Source organism: Corvus hawaiiensis, chromosome 1 (genome assembly GCF_020740725.1).
Source record: "Corvus hawaiiensis isolate bCorHaw1 chromosome 1, bCorHaw1.pri.cur, whole genome shotgun sequence".
Classification (NCBI taxonomy): domain Eukaryota; kingdom Metazoa; phylum Chordata; class Aves; order Passeriformes; family Corvidae; genus Corvus; species Corvus hawaiiensis.
Genome location: NC_063213.1, coordinates 96201623 through 96222547, shown reverse-complemented (window position 1 = coordinate 96222547; position 20925 = coordinate 96201623). Strand labels below are relative to the sequence as shown.

The 20925-nt window shown below is 59.0% G+C and overlaps 2 protein-coding genes across 3 annotated transcripts; both read left to right on the top strand.

Moving 5' to 3' along the window:
* The first annotated feature begins 296 nt into the window (after positions 1-296).
* MSL1 (MSL complex subunit 1) lies at positions 297-7134 on the top strand. Its single transcript, XM_048317645.1, is given in 9 exon segments — positions 297-473; positions 3144-3305; positions 3307-3368; positions 3700-4082; positions 4743-4807; positions 5023-5090; positions 5277-5401; positions 5482-5554; positions 5692-7134. Coding segments are annotated over 9 exon segments (1173 nt in total). The 5' UTR covers positions 297-329; the 3' UTR covers positions 5783-7134.
* A 137-nt stretch (positions 7135-7271) lies between these two features.
* Positions 7272-18747, top strand: CASC3 (CASC3 exon junction complex subunit). 2 transcript variants are annotated; one of them, XM_048317630.1, is made up of 14 exons: positions 7272-7562; positions 9352-9379; positions 9677-9714; positions 11111-11269; positions 11346-11497; positions 11870-12046; positions 12241-12926; positions 14422-14486; positions 14682-14796; positions 15344-15442; positions 16028-16242; positions 17352-17474; positions 17629-17705; positions 18304-18747. In XM_048317630.1, exons 1-13 carry the CDS (start codon positions 7296-7298, stop codon positions 17662-17664), a joined length of 2160 nt encoding a protein of 719 aa, XP_048173587.1. In that variant the 5' UTR covers positions 7272-7295; the 3' UTR covers positions 17665-17705; positions 18304-18747. The 2 variants fall into 2 exon arrangements, with proteins under 2 accessions (XP_048173587.1, XP_048173578.1); XM_048317621.1 differs by lacking the exon at positions 17629-17705.
* The last annotated feature ends 2178 nt before the right edge of the window (positions 18748-20925 follow it).

Genomic DNA, 20925 nt, shown 5'->3' with positions numbered 1-20925 from the left:
CCACAGCGTTCCGGGGGGGCGGGCGGCGGCGGCCCGAGGGGGCGGGCGGGGAGGAGGAGGAGGAGGAGGGGGAGGAGGGGGAGGAAGGCCCCGCTCCGCCGGCCCGGCGGCCCCGGGCCCCGCCGCCGCTGGGGGCACACACGGGCCGCGGCTGCGGGGTGGCGGAGCGGGAGCGGAGCGGGGCCGCGGCGGGGGCCGGCGGCCGGCGGGGGGCAGGGCCGCGGCGGGGGATGCGGGCGGGCTGCCCGGGGAGGCGGCGGCGGCGGGGCCGGGGCCGGGAGCGGGGGCCCGCGGAGCCGGGGAAGCGGCGGCCCGCGGCCCGCGCAGCGATGGGCGCCGGCGGAGGGTCGCCCGGGCAGGCCGCCTGCCTGCGGCAGATCCTGCTGCTCCAGCTGGACCTGATCGAGCAGCAGCAGCAGCAGCTGCAGGCCAAGGAACGGCAGATCGAGGAGCTCCGGGCCGAGCGCGACACGGTACGGCGGGGGAAGGGGGGGGGGGGGGGGGGGCACCCGGGGGGACCGGGGAGGAGGGCGGGAATGCGGCATGGAAGGGGTTAACCCTGGCGGGGTTAACCCCTCCTTGGGTTTAACACCCCCAGATTTAACCCACTCCCCTGTGGGGTGACCCCCCCCCCCCAGGGTTAACTCCCTTTTAGGTTTAACCTCCCTCAGGTTTAACCCAACCCCCTGTGGGGTGACCCCCACCCTGAGGTTAACCCCCCTAGGTTTAACACCCTCCTATGGGGTGACCGACCCCCCCCCATGGGGTGATCCCCACTAGATTTTACCACCCCTAGGTTTAACACCCCTCTCCTAGAGTAATGCCCCCTCCCCCCAGGGTTAATGGCTCCCCAACACCACCCAGGGGTCTCTGGGATTGTGGTGGAATTCTGCCCACCAACAGGAAGGTTCCCACCCCCTGTGACACCCAAGGGGTTAATGCCTCCCGCCCCCCCCGCCTTAGGGTTAATGCCCCCCTCTTTGGGGGGTCATTTCACCTCTTTTTGGGGGTAATTCAGTCCCTTCTCTGGGTGTTAATGTCCCTCCTTCTTTGGGGGTTAATTCCACCCCTCTTTGGGGGTTAATTCAGTCCCCTCGAGGGTTAATGTCCCCCCCCCTATATGGGGTTAATGTCCCCCCCCTATTTAGGGTTAATATCCTCCTCTTTGGGAGTCGATTCCACCTCTTTTGGGGGCTAATTCTGCACCCCTCTTTGGGGGTTAATTCCACCCTGCTTTGGGGGTTAATTCTGCACCCCATGGGGGTTAATGCCCTCCCTCTTTGGGGGGTTAATGTCCCCCCCCATAGGGGTTAACACCCAGCCGCCGTGTCACCCTAGGGCTTAGTGCACCCCCTTGGGGGGGGTTCATATGCCCCTCGTGGCAGTTTAACTGCTCCCCCCTTGGCACCCCAGGGGTTAATACCCCCCTCTTGGCAGTTAATGCCCCACATGGGGAGTTACTGTTCTCCCCTCGTGGGGAGACCCTTTTGGGGGTTAACGTGCCCCTCTTTTGGGGTTAACGACCCCCGCTGGCACCCCAGAGGTTAATGCCTCCCCCTCCGGCTTGGGGGTTCCTGTTCTCCCCCCGTGGCACCCCAGGGGTTAACACCCCCCTCCTTGAGAAGTAATACCCTCAAGTGGGGGCATCTGGCCCCCTCTCCAAGGTACCCGGGGGGTACATAACCCCCCAGAGGGGTTAATGCCCCCCTCCCCAAGGGGTTAAACACTCGCCAGGGGCACTTCTGCCCGCCCCCCCCCCCCCCCCAGGAGGTCTGTGCCTCCCCCCAGGGCTGGGTTTTCCCTCGGGGGTCGTGGGTTCCCCCGGGGGTCGCAGCCCCCCCAGACAAAGCCGCGGGGGCACAAAGGGCGGGGGCGGGGCGGGGGTTAACGGGCCGCCGCCCGTCACCGTGGCGACGGCTCGGGGGGGGCCCTTAAAGGGGCCGCGTCCCCGCGGGCACCGGGCGGGACACGGCCACAAGGGACATCGCCCCGCTGCTCGGGCCGGCCCGCCGAGGAGGGGTCTGCACCCCCACTTCGGGAATTTGGGGGCCCTCACAGCCACGAGAGGCTGCCAGCCTTGGGGGGGGAACGCTATGGGATCCCCACAGCTAAGCTGGGCCGCCCCTACGGGTGTCCTGTCTGTGTCACCCCATAGATGCCATGTGTGCATCCCTTCATAGATAGCCTACTTGTATGGCCCTTCCCACATTGCCCTACCTGCATTGTCCTCCCGTGGGTGTCGTGTCACCCCACGGATGCTGTGTGTTGCCCCCCACAGCCACAGGTCACCACTGCCACCCCCACAGCCCTGTGGCCATGTGCCATCAACGGCGGTGGCCGTGCCCGGCTGCAGTGGCGGTGTCAGCAGTGGTGGCCCCGGTTGTGGCAGGAAGGACGGGGACACCCCACGTGATGTCACCGCAGGCAATGCTGCGTCCCCCAACATGGAGGAGCCACTGCGGCAAGGCCGTGATGGGACTTAAGGGGCTTCCCCCGGGCACAGGCTCCCGGGGTGACATTGGTGGGGGGATAGGACTGCCACACCCTGGGGGCACTGGGCTCCGCTCCCCAAGGCTGGGTCTCCTCAAGGCCACATCCTCGGGGGGTGCTGGGACCCCCCCACTGTGCTGTCTAAAGTGACCGCTCTAAACGCTGCAGGCCCTGGCTGAGGGGCCTGGGAGGGCTGGGAGCAGGTGACCATGGGCAGGGGTCACCAGGTGCTCTTTATGCCCACAGCTATTTGCAACCCCCCCTCTCCATCCCGCATCCTCAGAGAGGATACACAGAGGGTGGGACCCCCAAATCCTCTGCTTTCTGCTGCCCCACCTCTGGAAGCGTTCAAGTCCAGGTTGGACGGGGTTTGGAGCAACCTGGTCTAGTGGAAGATATCTCTGGCAGGGGCATGGGACTGGATGGGCTTTTGAGGTGCCTTCCAACCCAAACCATTCCTGGATTCTCTGATTTTATGTAATCCCCCCTCAAACTGGGGTTTGCAGCTGGACACAGGCATGGGCAGTGCTGGAGCAGGAGAAGCAGCCGGAGGGTGGCCATTTTGTGCCACTGGACATCCAGTGGCAGCTGCCCTGGGATGCCCACGGGGGTGACCCCACCCCAAGGTGAGCCCTTCCTCCCCTGCCTTGCAGCTCCTGGCGCGGATTGAGCGCATGGAAAGGCGGGTGCAGCTGGTGAAGAAGGACAGCGAGCGGGAGAAGCACCGCATCTTCCAGGGCTTTGAGGTGGACGAGAAGCCAGAGGCGGAGGCATGTGAGAAGCTGCCTCTGGAGTGTCCCCAGGACCTGCTGGAGCCCCCCCCCGACCCTGCAGCCCAAGCACTTCCCCTATGGCAGGAACGGGAAGGGGCATAAAAGGTACAGAACGCATGGGGGGCTGCGAGGGGAGAAGGGGGGACACTCACTATGGCTTCGCCCTCTGTGTGTGGGGCTGGCACTGCCCAGCAGCCTTTGAGCTGTTTGGAGAGGCCACCCAGCACAAGGAACACATCCCTGTATCCAGGAGAACTTCAAGAAAGCCTGTGTGGGGAGTGCAGGGTCCCAAAATGCTGGGGAAGCCCCTCGGTAAATGGCTTATGTGTGGCTCTGGTGCAGCAGCCCTGGTTTGGGGGTGCCAGGAGCCCCCCAGAGCAGCCCTGGTGCAGGGCAAGGATCCATGTGCCTGGCTCAGCTCCTCTTCTTCCTGCAGGAAGCCAACATTCGGGAGCGCGGAGAGGAAGACGCCTGTTAAAAAACTAGTGTCGGATTTCTCCAAAGTGAAGAGTAAAACTCCAAAGCACTCCCCGGGGAAGGAGGAATCAGGTGGCTCCTTGGCCGAAACTGTTTGTAAACGAGAACTGCGGAGCCAAGAGACTCCGGAAAAACCCCGGTCGCTCCTGGAGACCCCGCTCCGAGCGTCAGCCCTGCCGAAGGGCCCCAGCACCCACCCCAAGGAGAAAGGCTTTGTCAGCGAGGCCGACGACCTGCCCTATCTCTCCACCACCGAAATGTACTTGTGCCGCTGGCACCAGCCACCCCCATCACCGCTGCCGCTGCGGGAACCTTCTCCAAAAAAGGAGGAGACTGTAGCAAGTAAGGATGGAGAGAACGATGGAGAAGCTGCTGGGGCTGAGCCGGCCTGGGAACAGGGCTCGGCACCCTTGTTCTGAATCTGGAAAAGGGCTCCCAGATTCCCAAAGGGAGTGCCTGTGGTGTTGGGAGAGGTGCCATGCTGCTGGCTCCTTGCACTGCAGTGGGTGCTGGCTCTGGGCTCTCCCAAATCCCATCTCGGGTTTGCCCCACTCTGCGCAGGGCTCCTGGCTGGTGTCTGTTGGAGCAAGTGGTGAAGCAACTTCCCCTGGGTGGATGGGAAATGTGTGTCTGGCTCATGCCGTGGTGACACAGCACTGGGGTCACCTGCTGTTCCCAAATCCGGTGCTTGTCTTGCCTTGTGCCCAGCGAGGTTGGTGCCAGTGGTGGGAACTGGGTTGTTCCAGGTGGCTTAGCGCTCCGGGTCGGACAGAGCTCAGCACATCCCTGGGAGTGGCTCAGATTTGCTTGTGTGTAAGGGGGTGGAGATGAGCTCTGCTGTCCCATGGCAGCTCCCACTGCTGGCTCAGGGTGGGGGTTTGGGGCATCCCAAGCCGTGCTCCAAGGGGAAGGATGGGCAGGAAGGGAGCGGGGAGGTGGTGGGTTGGAGCAGGGGCTGTGGGGATTCCGGTGTGGGGTAACACCCTCTCTCTTGTCCTGCAGTTCCGTCTTGGAGGGACCATGTCGTGGAGCCCCTGAGAGACCCCAACCCCTCGGACCTCCTGGAGGTACGTGAGCCACCGGAGCTGGTGGTGCCACAGGGGTTTTCCAGGCTGTCCCACACTTGCAGAGCTGGTGGCAACTCGTCCGCTCATCCAGCATAAACCCTGGCTGTGGTTGGGGGGCCGAGGTGGGGGGAACAACCAGCCCCTCCTGGGGCTGTGGGAGCAGGATCTGGCCCTGGGATGATGCACTGATTGATCCCCATCCGGTGTTGTTGCAGAACCTGGACGACAGTGTCTTTTCCAAACGGCACGCAAAGCTGGAGCTGGATGAGAAACGAAGGAAAAGGTGGGAGCAAAGGGAGCGATGGAGGTCTGGGGTCCCAGTCCAGGGTGCCTCTGGGATGGGAACCAAGAATGCTGCTGGAGGAGGGATGCTCCCACATCACTGGCAGCCAGGGCAGCCTCTCAGTCCCTCTGGGAGAGTCTGGCACTGCCCGTGGCTCCTCACTTTCCCAACCATCCCATTTTCCAGGTGGGACATCCAGCGGATCAGGGAACAGAGAATCCTACAGCGGCTGCAGCTCCGAATGTACAAAAGGAAAGGGATTCAGGAGTCGGAACCTGAAGTTACCTCATTTTTCCCTGAGCCAGATGATGGTGAGGCTTGGGAAGGGGGTGTCAGGGGTAGGTGGGGGTGCAGATGGAGGGGTCTCACACACTCCGGTGTCTCTCCACAGTGGAAAGTTTGCTCATCACCCCTTACCTGCCCGTCGTCGCCTTTGGCCGGCCCTTGCCCAAACTGACCCCACAGTGAGTATTGGGGACGTGAGGGGACAGGGCTGGGGAGTGCCGGTGTCACTCGTAGGAAGGCACCCTGCCCGTTTTGGGTCTGGACGGTGCCATTTTGGGTCGGGACCGTGCCGCAGTGACACCAGCTGTGCCTGCAGGAACTTCGAGCTGCCCTGGCTGGACGAGCGCAGCCGCTGCCGGCTGGAGGTGCAGAAGAAGCAGACGCCGCACCGGACCTGTCGGAAATAAGGGAGATGCTGGGAGCTCCGAACACCTCCAGGAGCTCAGTGTGTCCTCGGGGGCTCTGAACACCTCTAGAGCACCAGAAGCTCTGCCATCACCGGGTCACCACTGGCCGCTGCCTGCTCCGTGCTGACGGATGGTTTCGTTCTTCCGTGATCCCAGTTTTGTTCACTTGGGTTTTGGAAAGTTCCCCGGACTCATCCCCCACACTGGCACCGGCTTCCCAGTGCCACCGGCTCCGCTCCCCAGGGCAGCGGGTGGATCCTGGCCCCATCCTCGAGTCCCCTGTGTGCTGCCCCTGCACTCTGCAGCCTGTGTGGCCTTGGGATCTGGGATATGGGGCTCCCACTGTGTCTGGTGGGAGCATGGGGATCACCAGCACCAGATCCCCTGTCCGGAGGTGTCACATCCCCCGGGACTCACCCGCTGCTGCCTTCATGTTGTGTTTAGTTAGAAAGCAGGATAAACAGCGGGTTGTGTTGGAGCTGGCTGGGGCCTGGGAAGCGCCTGGGAGTCTCTTTTGGGGGGTTTTCCCCCTCTTTGGGGGTTTTCCTCTCTGGAGAAGGTTGGTGGGGGCAGAGGGGAGAGTTAAAAAGCAAAATTTTTCTCTTTTTTTTTTTTTTTTTGTGAAATAGAAACCCTGTGCGCACAATTTGGGGGGTTTTAATGGTTTTTTTAAATGTAATTTAAATGTTTTGAGGCGGGCAAGGGGTTTGCTGTGAGGGGGGGGTGTTCTTGCCTGTCCGAGCCCCTGGGTGCTGCTGGACCCTCTCGGTGCTGGATGGGTGGGGAGGGGCTCCATGGGTGGGGGCTCCATGTGTCCCCCTTTTTTCTTTTTCCTCTTTTTTTCTGTTTTTTCTCCCTATCTGCCTTTTTCCTCCTATCTCCTCCCTTTTTCCTCACCTTTTCCCCCCTTTTTCACACTTCTTTGGTCCTTTTCCCCCCTTTTTCCTCCCCCTACACTGAGTTTGTACCCCCCCCCAGTTTTATCCCCCACTGGCCCCCCTCTCTATAATTAACCCCGAGCATATTGAACGCCAGAAAACTCGTTTACAAAAAAAAAAAAAAAAAAAAAAACTTAGGAAAAAAAAAAAACCTTTAAGAAAAAAAAAACTTAAAAAAAAACCTTCAAAAACCCAGAAATTGTTAAAAAATCGGTAAAGTTCTAAAAACACCAAGTTCTAAACACGTTACGTGGGTGGTGTCACGCGCGGACACGCCCGCTCGCTGGTTTTATTTTTATTGTTTTTTATTGCTTTTCGTTGTTGGTTTGGTTTTTGGTTTTGTTTTTTTTTTTTTTTGTTTTGTTTTGTTTTGTTTTGGTTTTTTTTTTACAATAAACAAGGAAAAGGCCGCTGGCTGCTGGTGTTTCCCTCCCCCATTTACCCGCCCTTCGCCGTGACGTCACTTCCGCGGGGCGCTGACGTCACCCGCGCGCGGCGCGCGCGCCCCCTGGCGGGCGGCGGCAGCGCGGCCGCGGTACCGGCGGGGGCCGTTCCCGTGGTGCCCCGCGGCCAAGATGGCGGACCGGCGGCGGCAGCGCGCCTCGCAGGACAGCGAGGACAGCGAGGGCTCGGCGGCCTCCGACAGCGCCGGCTCCGTGCCCGGTTCGCCCCGCTCCGCCCGCTCCCGCTCGGGCTCCGGATCCCGATCCCGCTCCGGCTCGCCCCGCCCACCGCACCGCCCGCCGCGCGGCGCCGCCGGGGCCCTCGGCGCTGGGCCGCGGGGCCGCGGGGCCGAGAGCGCCGGTGGGGCGGGGGGGAAGAGCGCGGCCGAGTCGGAGTGTGTGAGTGAGGAGAGGGCGGGAGGGGCTGGGGAGGCCTCGGGGACGCTGGGGGTGGGGACAGGGGGCTCTGGTGTCTGAGTGTGGCCGGGGGGAAGTCGGGGAGCTTGGGGACACTGAGGGCCCTGGGGAGGAAGGGGTCTGGGGCGCGCGTTCTGGTGTCTGGGGGACTCAGGGGGAAGGCTGGGGACCCTGGGGAAAGGAGGGAGGGGGCTGAGGGATGTTCTGGTGTCTGGGGAAGTCGAGGGGGTTGGGACACTGAGGACGCAGGGCAGGGAGGGCGCTGAGAGAGGGGTTCTGGTGTCTAAAGAGTGTCTTGGGGAGCAGTGGGAGGACTGGGGGGCTCTGGTGTCGGGAGGCGTGGGGGAAGTTCGGGGACTGATATTTGGACCTGCGGGCTGGGGGGACACTGGGGACGAAGTGGGGGTGGAGAGCTGAGGGAGCACCAGTCTGGGGAATTGGGGGAACTGGGCTGAACCCCCCCATAGTGTGTGTGGGAGAGCAGGGCTGGGGCAGCCTCAGGTGGGGTGGGCACCGCAGCCCCCCAGCACCAGGCAGGGGCTTCTCTTTGGCTCTCTGTGCCTTGTGGCTGGATTTCCCCAGTCTGAGATCCTGTCCCACTCTCCTGGGGTCCCCGCTGTCTCCCCTCTCCGTGCAGTTCTGCTCTTGCAGTTCACATGCAGGTGCAATTCCCTCCTGGTTTGGGTTCTAATGCTGGTTATTTCCAGCTCTTTCCTGTTTTGGATTCCAGGGCTGGTTACTTCCAGCTCCCCCTGACTCCCAGTGTGTTTTTCTGTGGTGGTTTTGGGTTTATCTTGTCACCTTGGTCAGGTTGTTTTTGCTCTGGGGTTGTTCTTGCTCTACAGTTGGGCTGATCTTTTCTTTTATCGTGGAATCATGGAATGGTTTGGGTTGGAAGGGACCTTAAAGCTCGTCCACTTCCACCTCCTACCATGGGCAGGGACAGCTTCTACTATCCCAGGTTATTCCAGATCCCATCCAACCTGGCCTTGGTCACTTCCAGGGATGGGGCAGCCAGAGCTTCTCTGGGTGACAGTTTTACTGAGCACTTTTCCTGCTCTAAGCTGTTCCCTTCATCCAGTCCCTTCCCTGAGCTGGGTCCTGCTCGGCCTCTCTTTGTTATTCCCTGCTCTTGCCCTTTCCCTGGCTCTCGGGAGGGATCCCAGCTCCCCTGTTGCTGTCACTCTGTTCCCTGGAGACCCCCAGCACTGACAGGCTGCGCCTTGCTCTCAATATTCCCCCACTGTAGCTGCTCTAGAAGGTTCTTGGAAAACGGCTCTGGGAGCCTGGAATCTGTTTTTTCTTGGTCACTGGAGCTGAACTTTCAAGGGTGGCTGCAATAGGGTCAGGGCCAGACCTTGCTGTCATCATGTCTGGGATCATGGGATGCTGGCTATTAGGAAAAATGGACATTAGGACAAAAGAGTAGGTATTAAGAAAAGATATTAGGATAGTAGAGACTAAGAAAGTAGTTTTTTAGGGAAAATTTCTTCATGGAAGGGGTGGTCAGGCACTGGCACAAGGTGCCCAAGGAATGGTGGAATCCCCATCCCTGGAAGTGTACAAAAAGTGTGGATGTGGCTTTTGGGGACATGGTTTACTGGTGACATGGGGCTGGTGCTGGTAGAAGGTTGGGCTTGATCTTAAAGATCTTTTCCAACCTAAACAATTCCATCGTTCTGTGATTTTGTGAATCCATGATTCCGTGTTGCTGGGTGCTTGGCTGCTGCCCTCCCCTCCTCTAACTCCCCTCTCTCTTCTCTCTCTGCAGGAAAGTGAGGATGGCATCGAAGGAGATGGTGAGTGATGGCTCTTGGGCAGGGTTGTTTGTGTGCAAAAAAAGTAAAAACCAGACAAAACAGCTTTTCCAACAGTCCCCTGGTTGTTGCCACCCCAAATATTCACTTGTAACAGCAGGTAGATGTGGGGTGCAGGGACAGCATGCCCCAAACTCGCCCCTGCTCCCTCTTGAGCTGGCTGTGGCATTGATCTGGGGTGGTGCTGGCATCCAAATTCCCTTTGGAAGGGGTTTGGTCACATGGGAGAGGAGCCACCTCCAGCCCTGCCCTGACCCCACCTCCTTTCCCTCCCCACAGCTGTGCTCTCTGACTACGAAAGCGCCGAGGACTCGGAGGTAAGGGCAGGCTCTGTCCTGATTCTCATGGAGTTTCAGAACAAACCCAATTTGCATCCTTGGATTCCTTCCACTGACCCTTCTGTCTCCTGAGGAAACAGCCTCCCCTAGTCCCAGCCCCTGGCACTGGGACCAGTGTCACTGTGCTACTGGGGAGGGTGTAGGGCCAGTATGTGCAAGGGAAAACTCTCCTGGCTCCTCGCACTGGGAACAGGATTTGCCATGGCCAAGAAGGGCGTGGGAGGAGTGTGGGATGCTTGTTGGGTTTTAATTAGTTGGAATTAAAAAGCAAAGTGGTGGTTGGGAGCATCCCAGGAGCTTCCCTCTGTTCTGAGGGAGCAGCCAGAGGGGGGATGCACCTTGGGAGTTGGGGAGTACTGAGGGAATCCCATCCCACCCGTGCCTGGGGGCTGCAGGTTCCCCATGATTTTTAGTTCAGGTCTCTAAAGTTCGAGATTTCCAGGGAGTTTAGAGAAGTTCTGGTCTCTAAGGATTATAGTGAAGGCTTTCTAAGGAAAATCCGTCTCTGTTTTGGGAACCTTGAGGGAAACAGTGGCTAGAGAACATGCAAACCACCAGGCAGAGGAAATCCAAGCTGTTTATTTGGGAATTAATTTCAGTTTGGGAATTAATCTATGCTATTAACTAGGAAGGAGCGTGGCAGGCTGCAGAGGTGACAGGGCAGCTCCTGGAGCTCTTCCAGCCTGGAATCCCGCGTGGAGGCTCCTGGTGGCAGCTGGGTTGTTGCATCACTGCCGTGCCAGGATGACTCTGTTCCTGTGCCTAAAAATAATGCCCGGCCTGGGCTTCCCCGGCATAAACACCGGGAGCAGCCGATGTGCAAAGGCTGTGTTGAAAGAGGAAAATGGAGCAGGGTTTGGTTAATCACCCCGAGCTATTTTTAGTTCGGCTCCAGCCTCTGGAGGCTCCTGGGGGTGAAACCAGGTCATGCTCCTGAGCAGAGTGAGTCAGCTGAGGAACTCCAGGGAATTTGGAAACGTGGCCCTGGCTGGATCCAGACCCTCAGTGTGGAAGGAAGGGCCTGTGATCACCAGTCTTCCCAGTCTGTAGGAGCAGACTGGAGTGGTGGGATGCTGCATCTTTGTGGGGCAGCTGATCCCAGCTCCATTCCAGAAAGCCTGTTGGACCCTCCCTCTCTCAGGAGAGGTTGGGTTTAACCTTTGCTTTTCCTGTGAAAATATAGGGATAGGAAGAATTTTAGGAGCTTATCCTCTGCTTTGTGGAAGAGTCATGTCTAACATCTGGAACAGGGATCTAACTCCAGAACTGAGGGAATTCCTGGGGGATCTGTTGCTGGATCTAACTCCAGATTTGGGGAGATTCCTGGCAGATCTGTTGCTAATGCAGCACATTTGAGTCACTGGCTGTCTCCCAGGCAGAGGAAGAGGATTACAGCGAGGAAGAAAGCTCCAAGGTGGAGCTGAAGCAGGACAGCAACGATTCCTGCGAGTCGGCGGCCAGAGGGGAGAAGGGGAGTGAGAAGGCAGATCCCAAGGGAGCGGTGACGGGCGAGCGGCAGAGCGGGGACGGGCAGGTGGGTGTCCCACGGCTCCGGGCTGGGGGCTGGCAGCAGGACTGCTGCAGTGGTGAGAGCTCCCTGGTTCTGACAGGAGAGCACGGAGCCTGTGGAGAAGAAAGTTGGGAAGAAGGTTCCCAAGCACCTGGACGACGATGAGGATCGGAAGAACCCAGCATACATCCCACGCAAGGGGCTCTTCTTTGAGCATGACCTCCGAGGGCAGACGCAGGAGGAGGAGGTCAGGTATGTGAGTGTCCCCCTGGGGCTCTGGGAGGGATGGGCCAGCTTCCAGGCCAACTTCCAGGCCAGCTTCCAGGCCAGCTTCTTGTTACCTGCTCTGTGTCCTGCCAGGACACTTCAGCTCTTTGATTTGAAAGGCAGGTGCAAAAAAACTCACAAAAAAGCCTTGTGCCAGGCAACAGTGACCCTTTGAGCTGCTTTTCCCAAATAGCAGTGGGTCACCAGCAGCTGCTGGGCAGGAGGAGCAGGAAGGAGAGATGCTGCCTCCTCTGCCTTCCCTGCCCCAGGAATGCTCGGGCTCTGTGTGTGGGACTGCTCGGAACTGCCACATACTGGCCTTACAGCTCCCTGCACCTCTGTGTGTCCCTGTTCCAGGCCAAAAGGTCGTCAGCGGAAGCTGTGGAAGGACGAGGGGCGCTGGGAACATGACAAATTCCGTGAGGACGAGCAGGCCCCCAAGACCAGGCAGGAGCTGATCGCACTGTACGGATATGACATCCGGTCAGCCCACAACCCCGACGACATCAAACCCCGGAGGATGCGCAAACCACGGTGAGCCCCAGCGTCACCCCAGGGCCTGGATTGTCCCAGGGAGAGGGGCCAGGTCTGGAGCGCCGAAGAGGGAAAGCCTTGTCATGTGGGACCTTGTTCCTGGGGTTTCTAGATGTGCATCCTGTTCCCTGGCACGGCGATTCTTCCCACCCAGGGGCTTCTTTCTAGTGAATTGTTCTATTTTTCTCCCCCAGGTTTGGCAGTCCCCCTCAGCGAGACCCGAACTGGTCCAACGAGAGGCCCCCCAAGCCCCCAAGGCACCAGGGTGCCAAGAGCCCCTCAGCCCCCCCACGCTCATTCAACAGCCGCAGCTCTGCCAGCACCGGCAGGATGCCCCCTGCCAGGAACTACCCCAGGATGGGGGGCTACAAGGAGACCCGGCCAGGCTACCGGGCTTCGGAAGCGACTGTCCCGCACCGGAATGGGGAACAAGCCAAGCAGGAAAGCAGCTACCGCGGGAAGCGCACAGAGCAGAGCCCCTCGAGGGACACGTCCCCCGAGTTGGAGGTGGCACATGTCCACGGCAGCCCTGGGAAGGAGGAGGGGGCTCTGGAAAACCAAGCCATGGCTGCCGACGCTGCGCAGCCGCCGCCAGACAGACCAGTCGAGAAGAAATCTTATTCCCGGGCAAGAAGGACCAGAGTCAAGGCTGGGGACGCGGGGAAGCTGGCAGAGGAAGCGCCCGCTTCCGAGGGGGTGGCTCCCGTGATTCCAAAACCCACGCCAGCCGAGAGCTCCCCCCCGCCAGCCAAGAGCAACTGGGAGTCGCCGGTGGAATCCAGCGTGGATGGACTTGAGCAGGAGATGACCCAGATGAACCTGACGGAGCAGAACTGGAGCCCAGGGCAGTCCCAGTTCATCCCGCCCCGGGAGCTGAGGGGTAAGTGGGAGCAGCTTCCCGGTTTTCCAGCAGCCCAGTTCTGTCCTGATCCGTGCAGCTGGTCGGAGCTGAGCTGCCTCTGCCCAACAGATTCCCAGGGTGGGTGCAGAGTAATGGTTCCTGCTGAGAAAGTGCAGTATGGACACAACAGCACAGAAGAAGGGGAAATTAGACATTTCAGTGTAGGTGAGTGGAATTAGGACTGGGAAGGATGGAAGCGGAGATCCTTTCCCTGCGATGTGAATCACAGCAAGACTGAGCCCTGCTGCAGGAGAGCATGAGATAAGGATCAGTAACTGGGCTCTGTGGTGTCCTGCTCGGAGCAGGAAGCAACTTTTCCCTGTTGATCAGCTCATTTCCTGGCCCTGGGATTTGGTTGCCAGTAGCCAAGGCCTGGCTGGAATTGGCAAATCTCTTTGTGCTTGGGAGGAGAGAGGGACATGGGACAGAGTTACCCGGTGCCAGATGAGGACAGTTCCAGTTGTGCATCCACAGAGAGGTCATCCAGGTATAATTATCCCTTTGCAGAATTAGAGTCTGTTCTGGGAAGCGTTAGAATGCTTCCCGAGGGGAGTAAAACTGGAGCAAGGAGAAGGAAGCGACTTGCTGCTTTCGTAAGCGTCTGTGAGGTTGAGGTCGTGGAACCAGAAGTCATTTGATACTGGTGGGACTGGGAGGTCTGTGCGAACAGACCCCTGGACAGGCTGGAAACGTGACAGTGGGATGAGAGTTCAAAAGTGCTGAGATTGTCTGTTTTGGGGTTATTTTAATGCGCAAAAATGAAGCATCTTCCCAAATTTCCCACAGGCCAGCTCTTGGCTGCAGGTACAAGATCATGTTCTGCTGTGAGAAGGATGATGACTCTGCTGTCCCTTTTTTGTCCCTAGCAGAGGAGGGAGGAGTTAATTCTGGGAAGCATTTGGCTCCCATCAGTCCATTCTGTATTTCTCTGCCTGTATTTGCACTGTCAGTGACCCAAGAGCACTTCCAGTGTTTGTTTTATCCATTTTCACTCCCTTGGAATCACCTGTGATCACCTTGGCTCTGTGGTTTTAAGCCATGGTTTAAAATTGACTTTGCTGTGAATTCACGTGGATTCACTTTGCTGTTTGAATCCAAAAGAGCCTGTGATAAAAGCATTCACACCCTTCATAGGGTTTAAACTGCAGCTTCAGATCCCGCATGGATCCTTGATCCACTCGGAGGAGATCCGTGTCTCAGCAGACACAGAGCTCAGAGCAGGACCTGAGTTTCAAGCTGGGGATTTAGTTTTGAAGCAGGATTTAGGCGTTGCTGAGCACCGTGGATGAGTGTGCAGTGACAAAACAGCCTCTAATTTGTCCCAAAATATTTTAAACCATCACCGGGGCGATGAAGTCCGAAGGTTCTGTGTCATGGGAGCCAGAGCTCAGCTGCAGCCACGCCCCCAGGCGAGGCGGCTCTGGCTTGGGAACCAGCACAAACCACAGTAATAACCAGTCTGTTCCTTCCTCAGGTATTCCCAACCATATGCACGTGGGAACTGGGCCACCGCCGCAGTTTAACCGGATGGAGGAGATGGTAATGCGTGATCCCGGAGCGTGACTCCGGCTGCGCGGCGCGCGGGAGACGGGCTCTAATTGTGTTGGGGTTGTGGTAATTACAGGCTGTTGACGCCTCAGCCTTTCCCTTGTGGGGGTGTTTGGGGGTGACCCAGGGGAGGTTTGGGGGTCGGGTAGTTGCCTCACAGCCCCTCTGAGCCCTGGACTCTCGCAGGCAGTGCAGGGGGGCCGTGTGAAGCGCTACTCGTCGCAGCGGCAGAGACCCCCCGTGCCGGAGCCAGCGCCCCCCATGCACATCAGCATCATGGAAGGGCACTACTACGACCCACGTGAGTGTTTCCCTCCTGCTCCTGTGGCTCCATGTGTGCTCAGAGCTGAGCAGCTGGAGCAGGGATCCCCCCACTCCTGTTGGAGTCAGGACTTTGTCTTCTCTTCCCTTTGTTGTAGTGGCACTGTGTCCCCTCATACAGTGTCTAAAAGGCAGCTGGGAGCGTCCCTGGTTGTGTTTAAACCCGTGGAATTATCCTCAGTGCTATCCCCTCTCTATGCCAGGGCTCTTAGGACACCCCAACTCTTCCCGAGAACAGGGATTTAAAATGAACTTTAAATCAGGTCTTTGACGTTTGAGCATGGGGAGAACAGGACTGGAGATGGATTAGCAATTCCCTTCAGCATTTAAAGTGTTAGAGAAGAAATTCCCTGAGTGTTTTCCTGCTTTCTAAAGGGAGTAGGAGGCTTTTCTTTAGGGAGCATGTGGCATCTGTGAGCCCAGGAGCCTCTGTGTGCCGTGGGAGCAGGCTGGGCTGTGTGTGCCCGGCTGCAGGAGAATGAAATTCCATGGAGCTTTTCCTTACAGCCTGTCATGTGTTGTTGCAGTACAATTCCAGGGACCAATCTACACCCACGGTGAGAACCCAGCCCCGCTGCCGCCCCAAGGGATGATTGTGCAGCCGGAGATGCACCTTCCTCATCCAGGTGAGGAGTCAGTGGGACACCCCTGGACCTGGGGAACAGAGAACTCTGGTCTCCCACAGCCTCTGTTGTGGGGGGAATCCATTTTCCTTTGTTTCTGCAACATGGAAGAGACCCGCTCCCTCCTGCAGTGAGGCTGAACCAGTATCAGTTTTAAGGAAAGAAAAAATAAGTGTTTCTAGAGCTTCCAGCCAGTGCAGGACGGGGGGAACTAAAGCTTTTGGCAACTCCTAGCTGGGTTTTTGCAGGTGCCTGTGGGGCCTCACCAGGCTGGGCCGCTCCCTTCCGTGGGCACTGGGCTGGTTCCTCACTCCCTGGCCCTGTAGCTCAGGAAAAAGCAGAACTGGGAGCTGTCGAACACGTTCTCTGCTTGCCCACACAAATTGTTCCCTGCAGTGGAGTTGTGCTGGGGCCATATCTGCTTCCGGTGAATGCGGAACTGGGGAGGGGGCCATGCTCTGCTGCTCTGTGTCCCTCCCCAGCGTGGGGCTGCAGGGAAACCTTGGAGCAGAGCGTGCTCCTTCTTGGTGCTACCCCAGGACACTCTGGCTTCTTGGGTGACATCCATCTGCTTCCCATCACCTCCAGGTTTACACCCCCACCAGACGCCCCCTGCCATGGCAAACCCTGGCCTCTACCCCCCACCAGTGTCCATGCCCCCGGGCCAGCCTCCACCGCAGCAGCTGCTCACTCCGACTTACTTCTCCGCCCCTGGAGTGATGAATTTTGGGAATCCTGGCTACCCCTACCCCCCTGGAGCTCTGCCCCCTCCGCCCCCTCCTCATCTCTATTCCAACACGCAGGTAAGCCGGGTGCGCCGCGGTTCCTTCCCGGGCAGGAGCAGGTGGGATGCTGTGGAGTGTGGGATGTGTTCTGCGAGGTGTTCCTGGGAGAGGATGTGGAGCAGCTGGGCTGCTCCATGGGGAAAGGCTGCTGTCATCCCAGAAAGGATTCTTCCTGTGGCTGCTGTGCAGCTCCCTGGGTGCAGCGGGCAGTGGGTGAAATCCTGTTCTGGGGGGTCTGGAATTGAGGTGTTCCCTTATGGAACAGGGATACAGCCCCTCCAGGGCCCTGCTGAGCCAAGGATACCTTGGGAATGGCTTTAGAAGTGAGTTCTGTTGAGATGGAAGCTGGGAACTGGCTGGTAGGAGCAGCATGGGGCTGGATTTTCCTGCTCCATGGCCCAACTCCGTGTCTAGGCTGCTGCTGGGCAGCAAGGAGGCAGATTGGATTGGGTCCCTGAGAAGGCAGATCAGATTACACCCCTGTGAGGAGGCAGATCAGATCACATCCGTGTGGGGAGGCAGATCAGACCAGATCCCTGAGGAGGCAGATTGGATTGGATCTCTGTGAGGATCAGACCAGATCTGATCCCTGTGAGGAAGCAGATCGAATCCCTGAGGAGGCAGATCAGACCAGGTCCTTGAAAAGGCAGATGAGACCAGAGCAGACCAGATCCTGGTGCCAGCGATGGTGCTGTGGCTGGAGCAGGGCTGACACTCCGTGGAAGGCTGGAGAGCTGCACATTCCCTGAGCTCCCAACCATCCCTGCCCTTCCCACTGCTCGGGCTGATCCAGGCAGGATCTCACCCCGCTTTGCAGTTCCCTGCCAGGCTGCAGGGCTAGGTGTGTAGGGGGGCCGTGTCCAGGTGGAAAAGCTGCTGTTGGGAAGTTCAGGCATTCCATGGACTGCAGGGTGAGGGAATCCCATCTGCATAGGCTGTGTCCTGTCTCTGCCAGAGTGGGGGGACCTTGGCAAGCGGTGGGGACACACAAGGGGCCTTGGGAGCTGATGTCTGGGGGGCGCGGCCGCTCTTGGCTCTGGCTGGGGTCAGCTGTCCAGCCCCGGTGGGTGCCGGGGGGGGCTCGCAGGGCCCCCCAGCCCGGAGCTCTGATCCTGCTGCTCCTGCAGGCGCAGTCCCAGGTGTATGGGGGGGTCACCTACTACAACACTGTCCAGCAGCAGGTGCAGCCCAAGCCCTCCCCGCCCCGCCGGACGTCCCAGCCTGTGACCATCAAGCCGCCCCCTCCAGAGGTACCATCCCCTCACAGTCGGTCCCTGTGTGTGTGTGGTGTCACTGGTGTGTGCTTGGCTGCAGTTCCCCCTCCCATCCCAAAAAAATAACGTTGTTCTTTTGTAAGGGGAAATCTTAAAACTTGTCTCGTCTCTGACCTGTCCCAAACCTCAGCTTCTCGTTGCAGGTGGTAAGCAGGGCTCCAGTTAATTTGAGTTACTTAAAACTTTAAAACTAAAACCACGTAAAAAGTAAGTCTGAAGTTGACTCTTTTTTTATTTTATTTGCTCAGGGTAGAAAACAGGACAATTTAGAGAGGGAAAAATCCAGCCCTGTCTGGAGGAGCTAGGAGGCAGGGAGTTCTCTGGAAGGATAAACGTTGAAAACTCAGCAGATAATTCAAGCAGTAGAGTTAAAGGTTTTTCAGGATGCGAGTGCTTCCCTGTGCTGGGAATGGTCCCTTGCTCCAGTGCTGTGAGCTGTGCGTGTGTGAGCGTGCTGGAATGCCACGTGTGTTTTTGGTTTCCTTTCCATACCTTCTTCACGTATGGAAGCCAAGCAAGCCTGGACCTGGGCAGGCATGTGCTGGTGGGTTCCCGTACATGGGGAGGGATGGGAAGCGAATTGTCTGATGGAGGGGCCCTGGAAAGGCCTCGTGATGGAAAAATCTGGAACCATGAGGAGGGGTTGGCACAGGGGGCTGGTTGTGCCCGGAGAGGTGGCGGGCGGGTTGGCACCCGGGTGTGGGGGGGAGGTTGCTGGCAAGACCCAGCCATAGCACTGTTCCCCCCTATGCGAGGGTTTGGGGGGGCTCTAAACCTCTGCTGCTCTTCCCTCTTCTCCTCCCAGGACAGCAAAAGTGAAAAATCAAAGGAGAGAAGCAACACGTAGGAACACGGCCACAGGAATCCCAGCGCCAGACTCGGCACCTCAGCAAGGAGGAAGTTGCTCCTTGGAATGGCTCCTTCCCTGTGCGGAGGTGAGGCAGTGGGATGAGACACCTGCACCGTGCTCAGGGCCAGGCACTTTCCCCGTGGCCCGAGCGGTGCCTTCCTGAAATCCATCTCGCTGCTGCCCACCCCCCTCGTCCCCCGCGCTGGGGCCGCCGAAGAACCAACCCCTGAGTCGGTCCTTGGCCACACGTTCTCCCAAGTTCTCCCCAGTTCTCCCCGTTACTAAATGTTCCCTGCTCCCTCCTGGGATGTCAAACTCCGCTGGCTTGATCGTGGTCTCTGTTTTTATTTAAGGAATGAAGCAGCTCCTTCAGTAAAGCTGATTTGTTTCTTTTGGGTATTTCGTATTTATTTGTTTGGGTAAGCAGCAGTGACATCCCCCCAGCCCAGTTCATTCTTCATTTCAATTCTCTTTTCAATTAGCAAGTTGATTTCTGCCACTTTTGACACAGGAGAAGGGCAGTGGAGCCATGGGAAGCTGTTGGGAATATGCTGCCTGGGCAGGAACCACCTAATTTAGGAGCTCCCCGATTCTTTTCCCAACAAGCTGTTGGTAACTGGTGTGTTTGAGCTCTCAGGTGGGAATCCACAGGGTGACCCCCGTCCCTGCTGTCCCCAGCAGCACAAGGGGACGTTTCCACCCTTCCTCTGCCAAATCCACAGAGAGAGGGGGAGGTTTGTGGGCACCCAGCACCCCGACACTGCCCGAGCAGCCCAGCCAGCACCCAAACCAGCTCAGCAGGGCCAGGTTTGCTCCCAGCACTTGGGTGTTGCTGCTGGGGCTGTGGAGGGTTTTGGAACCCGCCCCAACGCACCCGGCTGGGCTCCGGCCCTACAAGGAAGCGCCTCAGCCCTGCGCCAGCTCCTGCCTCACTTCCCCACAGCAGCCTTGTGTCCCCGTTGGGATTCCTGATCCCATGGGGTGACTGTCACCGCAGCTGTGCCACGCTGATCCTGGCTGGCTCACCTGTGCCGCAGTGCCGCCGCTCTGCCTCCCGCATCCCACCGGCCCCGCGGCTCCGGCCCCGCTGCGGCTCCGGCTTGGCCACGTCCTCGCAGCCGTTTGCAAATTGCATTAGGAAACTTGGCAGGGCCGGCTGCTGATTCCTGCCCATTCCTGCCGATTCCTGCTGCTCTCCTGAGCACGTGCCGGGACGCCGTGGGGACGCGCCAGCTGCCGGCGCAGGCACCGGGTGAGGGGGGACGTCACCGAGCGAGCGGCGGCTCGGCCACCCCCGTCCCCATCTGTGGCCAGGATGGGGTCCCGGCACCCACCTGCTTGTTCTCTGTGTGGATCCTTTATCCATGCATGGCTCTTCAGCAGAAATTCCTTCTTTCTTTGGTGTTTGTGACTCCATGACCTTCTGTGTCTTGTTTCAGCCACCAAAGCCACATTCCCAAAGCAGAATCCCCTCGTGTTTTAGATGTCACCGTGTCTCTGCCTTAAGGCTGACGTGTGTCATTGATGCATTGGTGACACGACCAAAATCCTGGACCTTGCACCCCCATGTTGGGGTTTTGGTGTTACTTGGATTCCTATCCTGTGGGATGTACATCCCTAACAGCATTGTAGGAAGCAGACAGCTCTTGTGTGTCCTTCCTGGGGCTGAGAGCCACAGGGACAGTGTCCACCTGAGCTTCCCTGGCAGGACCAGCGTCACCTCTGCTGTGTCCCAGGAGCTGTTCTCCTCTTCCCAGGAGCCACCCTCCTCTTCCTAGGTGCAGCTCTGCCCTTCTCAGGAGCTCACCGTGGGACTGGAATTACAGCTCCGCTGTGCCTGGTGCCAGCCGTCTTCGCCCCCACATCCCTGGAAGCAGCTGCCACCCATCCCCAGCCCAGCTCTGCCCTGGTAGCGGGGCTGGAGGGAGCCCCCTCCTCTCTCTGGGGGGGGGCTGATGTGAGCCCCCTCCTCCTCGCCAGCCTCACTGGCTCACAGGGAAGGACCAACTGTTGTGTTGGTGGTGCGGGAGCTGCCGCCTGCGTGTTTGTGCCGCGCTGCCTCCGCCTTGGCAGCCGCAGCCTCCTGCCAGGCCCCCGCCCACCTGCCCACGCCAAATAGGGGTGGGGGGCATGTACCCCACTCCTGTTACACCCTGATCCTGTGGACGGAGCATCACGGTGAGCTCTGCCCTCCTGCGGCCAGGCTGGGCGGGGGAAGGATGCTGGTGGGACTTGCCCATGCCACAGTGGAAGGGCGGCTTTGAGGGCAGGGGGGACCCCAACTCCCCCCTTTGCATCCCACCCTCTTTTCCTCCCTTCTCTGTAGGTCTCCCCAGTTCCTGCTCTCACTGCTGGCAGTGGCGTAGGGGTCCCAGAGGCCATTTGACAGTGGGGTGGGGGTCCCAGAGCCCTTCCAGCAGCAGCAGCAGTAGGAGTCATCACCTTCCTGCTCCCACTGCTGTGCTGCCCCATCCCTCCCCAGCGCCCCTGCCTCAGTTTCCCTCCCTGGCAGGAGGATCGGGACTGAGCATGGTCCAGGATTTGGCTCAGCCCTTCACAGGGACCTAATGGAGGAGC

Coding starts and splice junctions, on each gene's coding strand:
- CASC3 (XM_048317621.1), top strand. CDS start 7,296: ATGGCGGACCGGCGGCGGCAGCGCGCCTCGCAGGACAGCGAGGACAGC. Junction 14,487..14,681: donor TTAACCGGATGGAGGAGATG/GTAATGCGTGAT, acceptor GGACTCTCGCAG/GCAGTGCAGGGGGGCCGTGT. Junction 15,443..16,027: donor GATGCACCTTCCTCATCCAG/GTGAGGAGTCAG, acceptor CATCACCTCCAG/GTTTACACCCCCACCAGACG.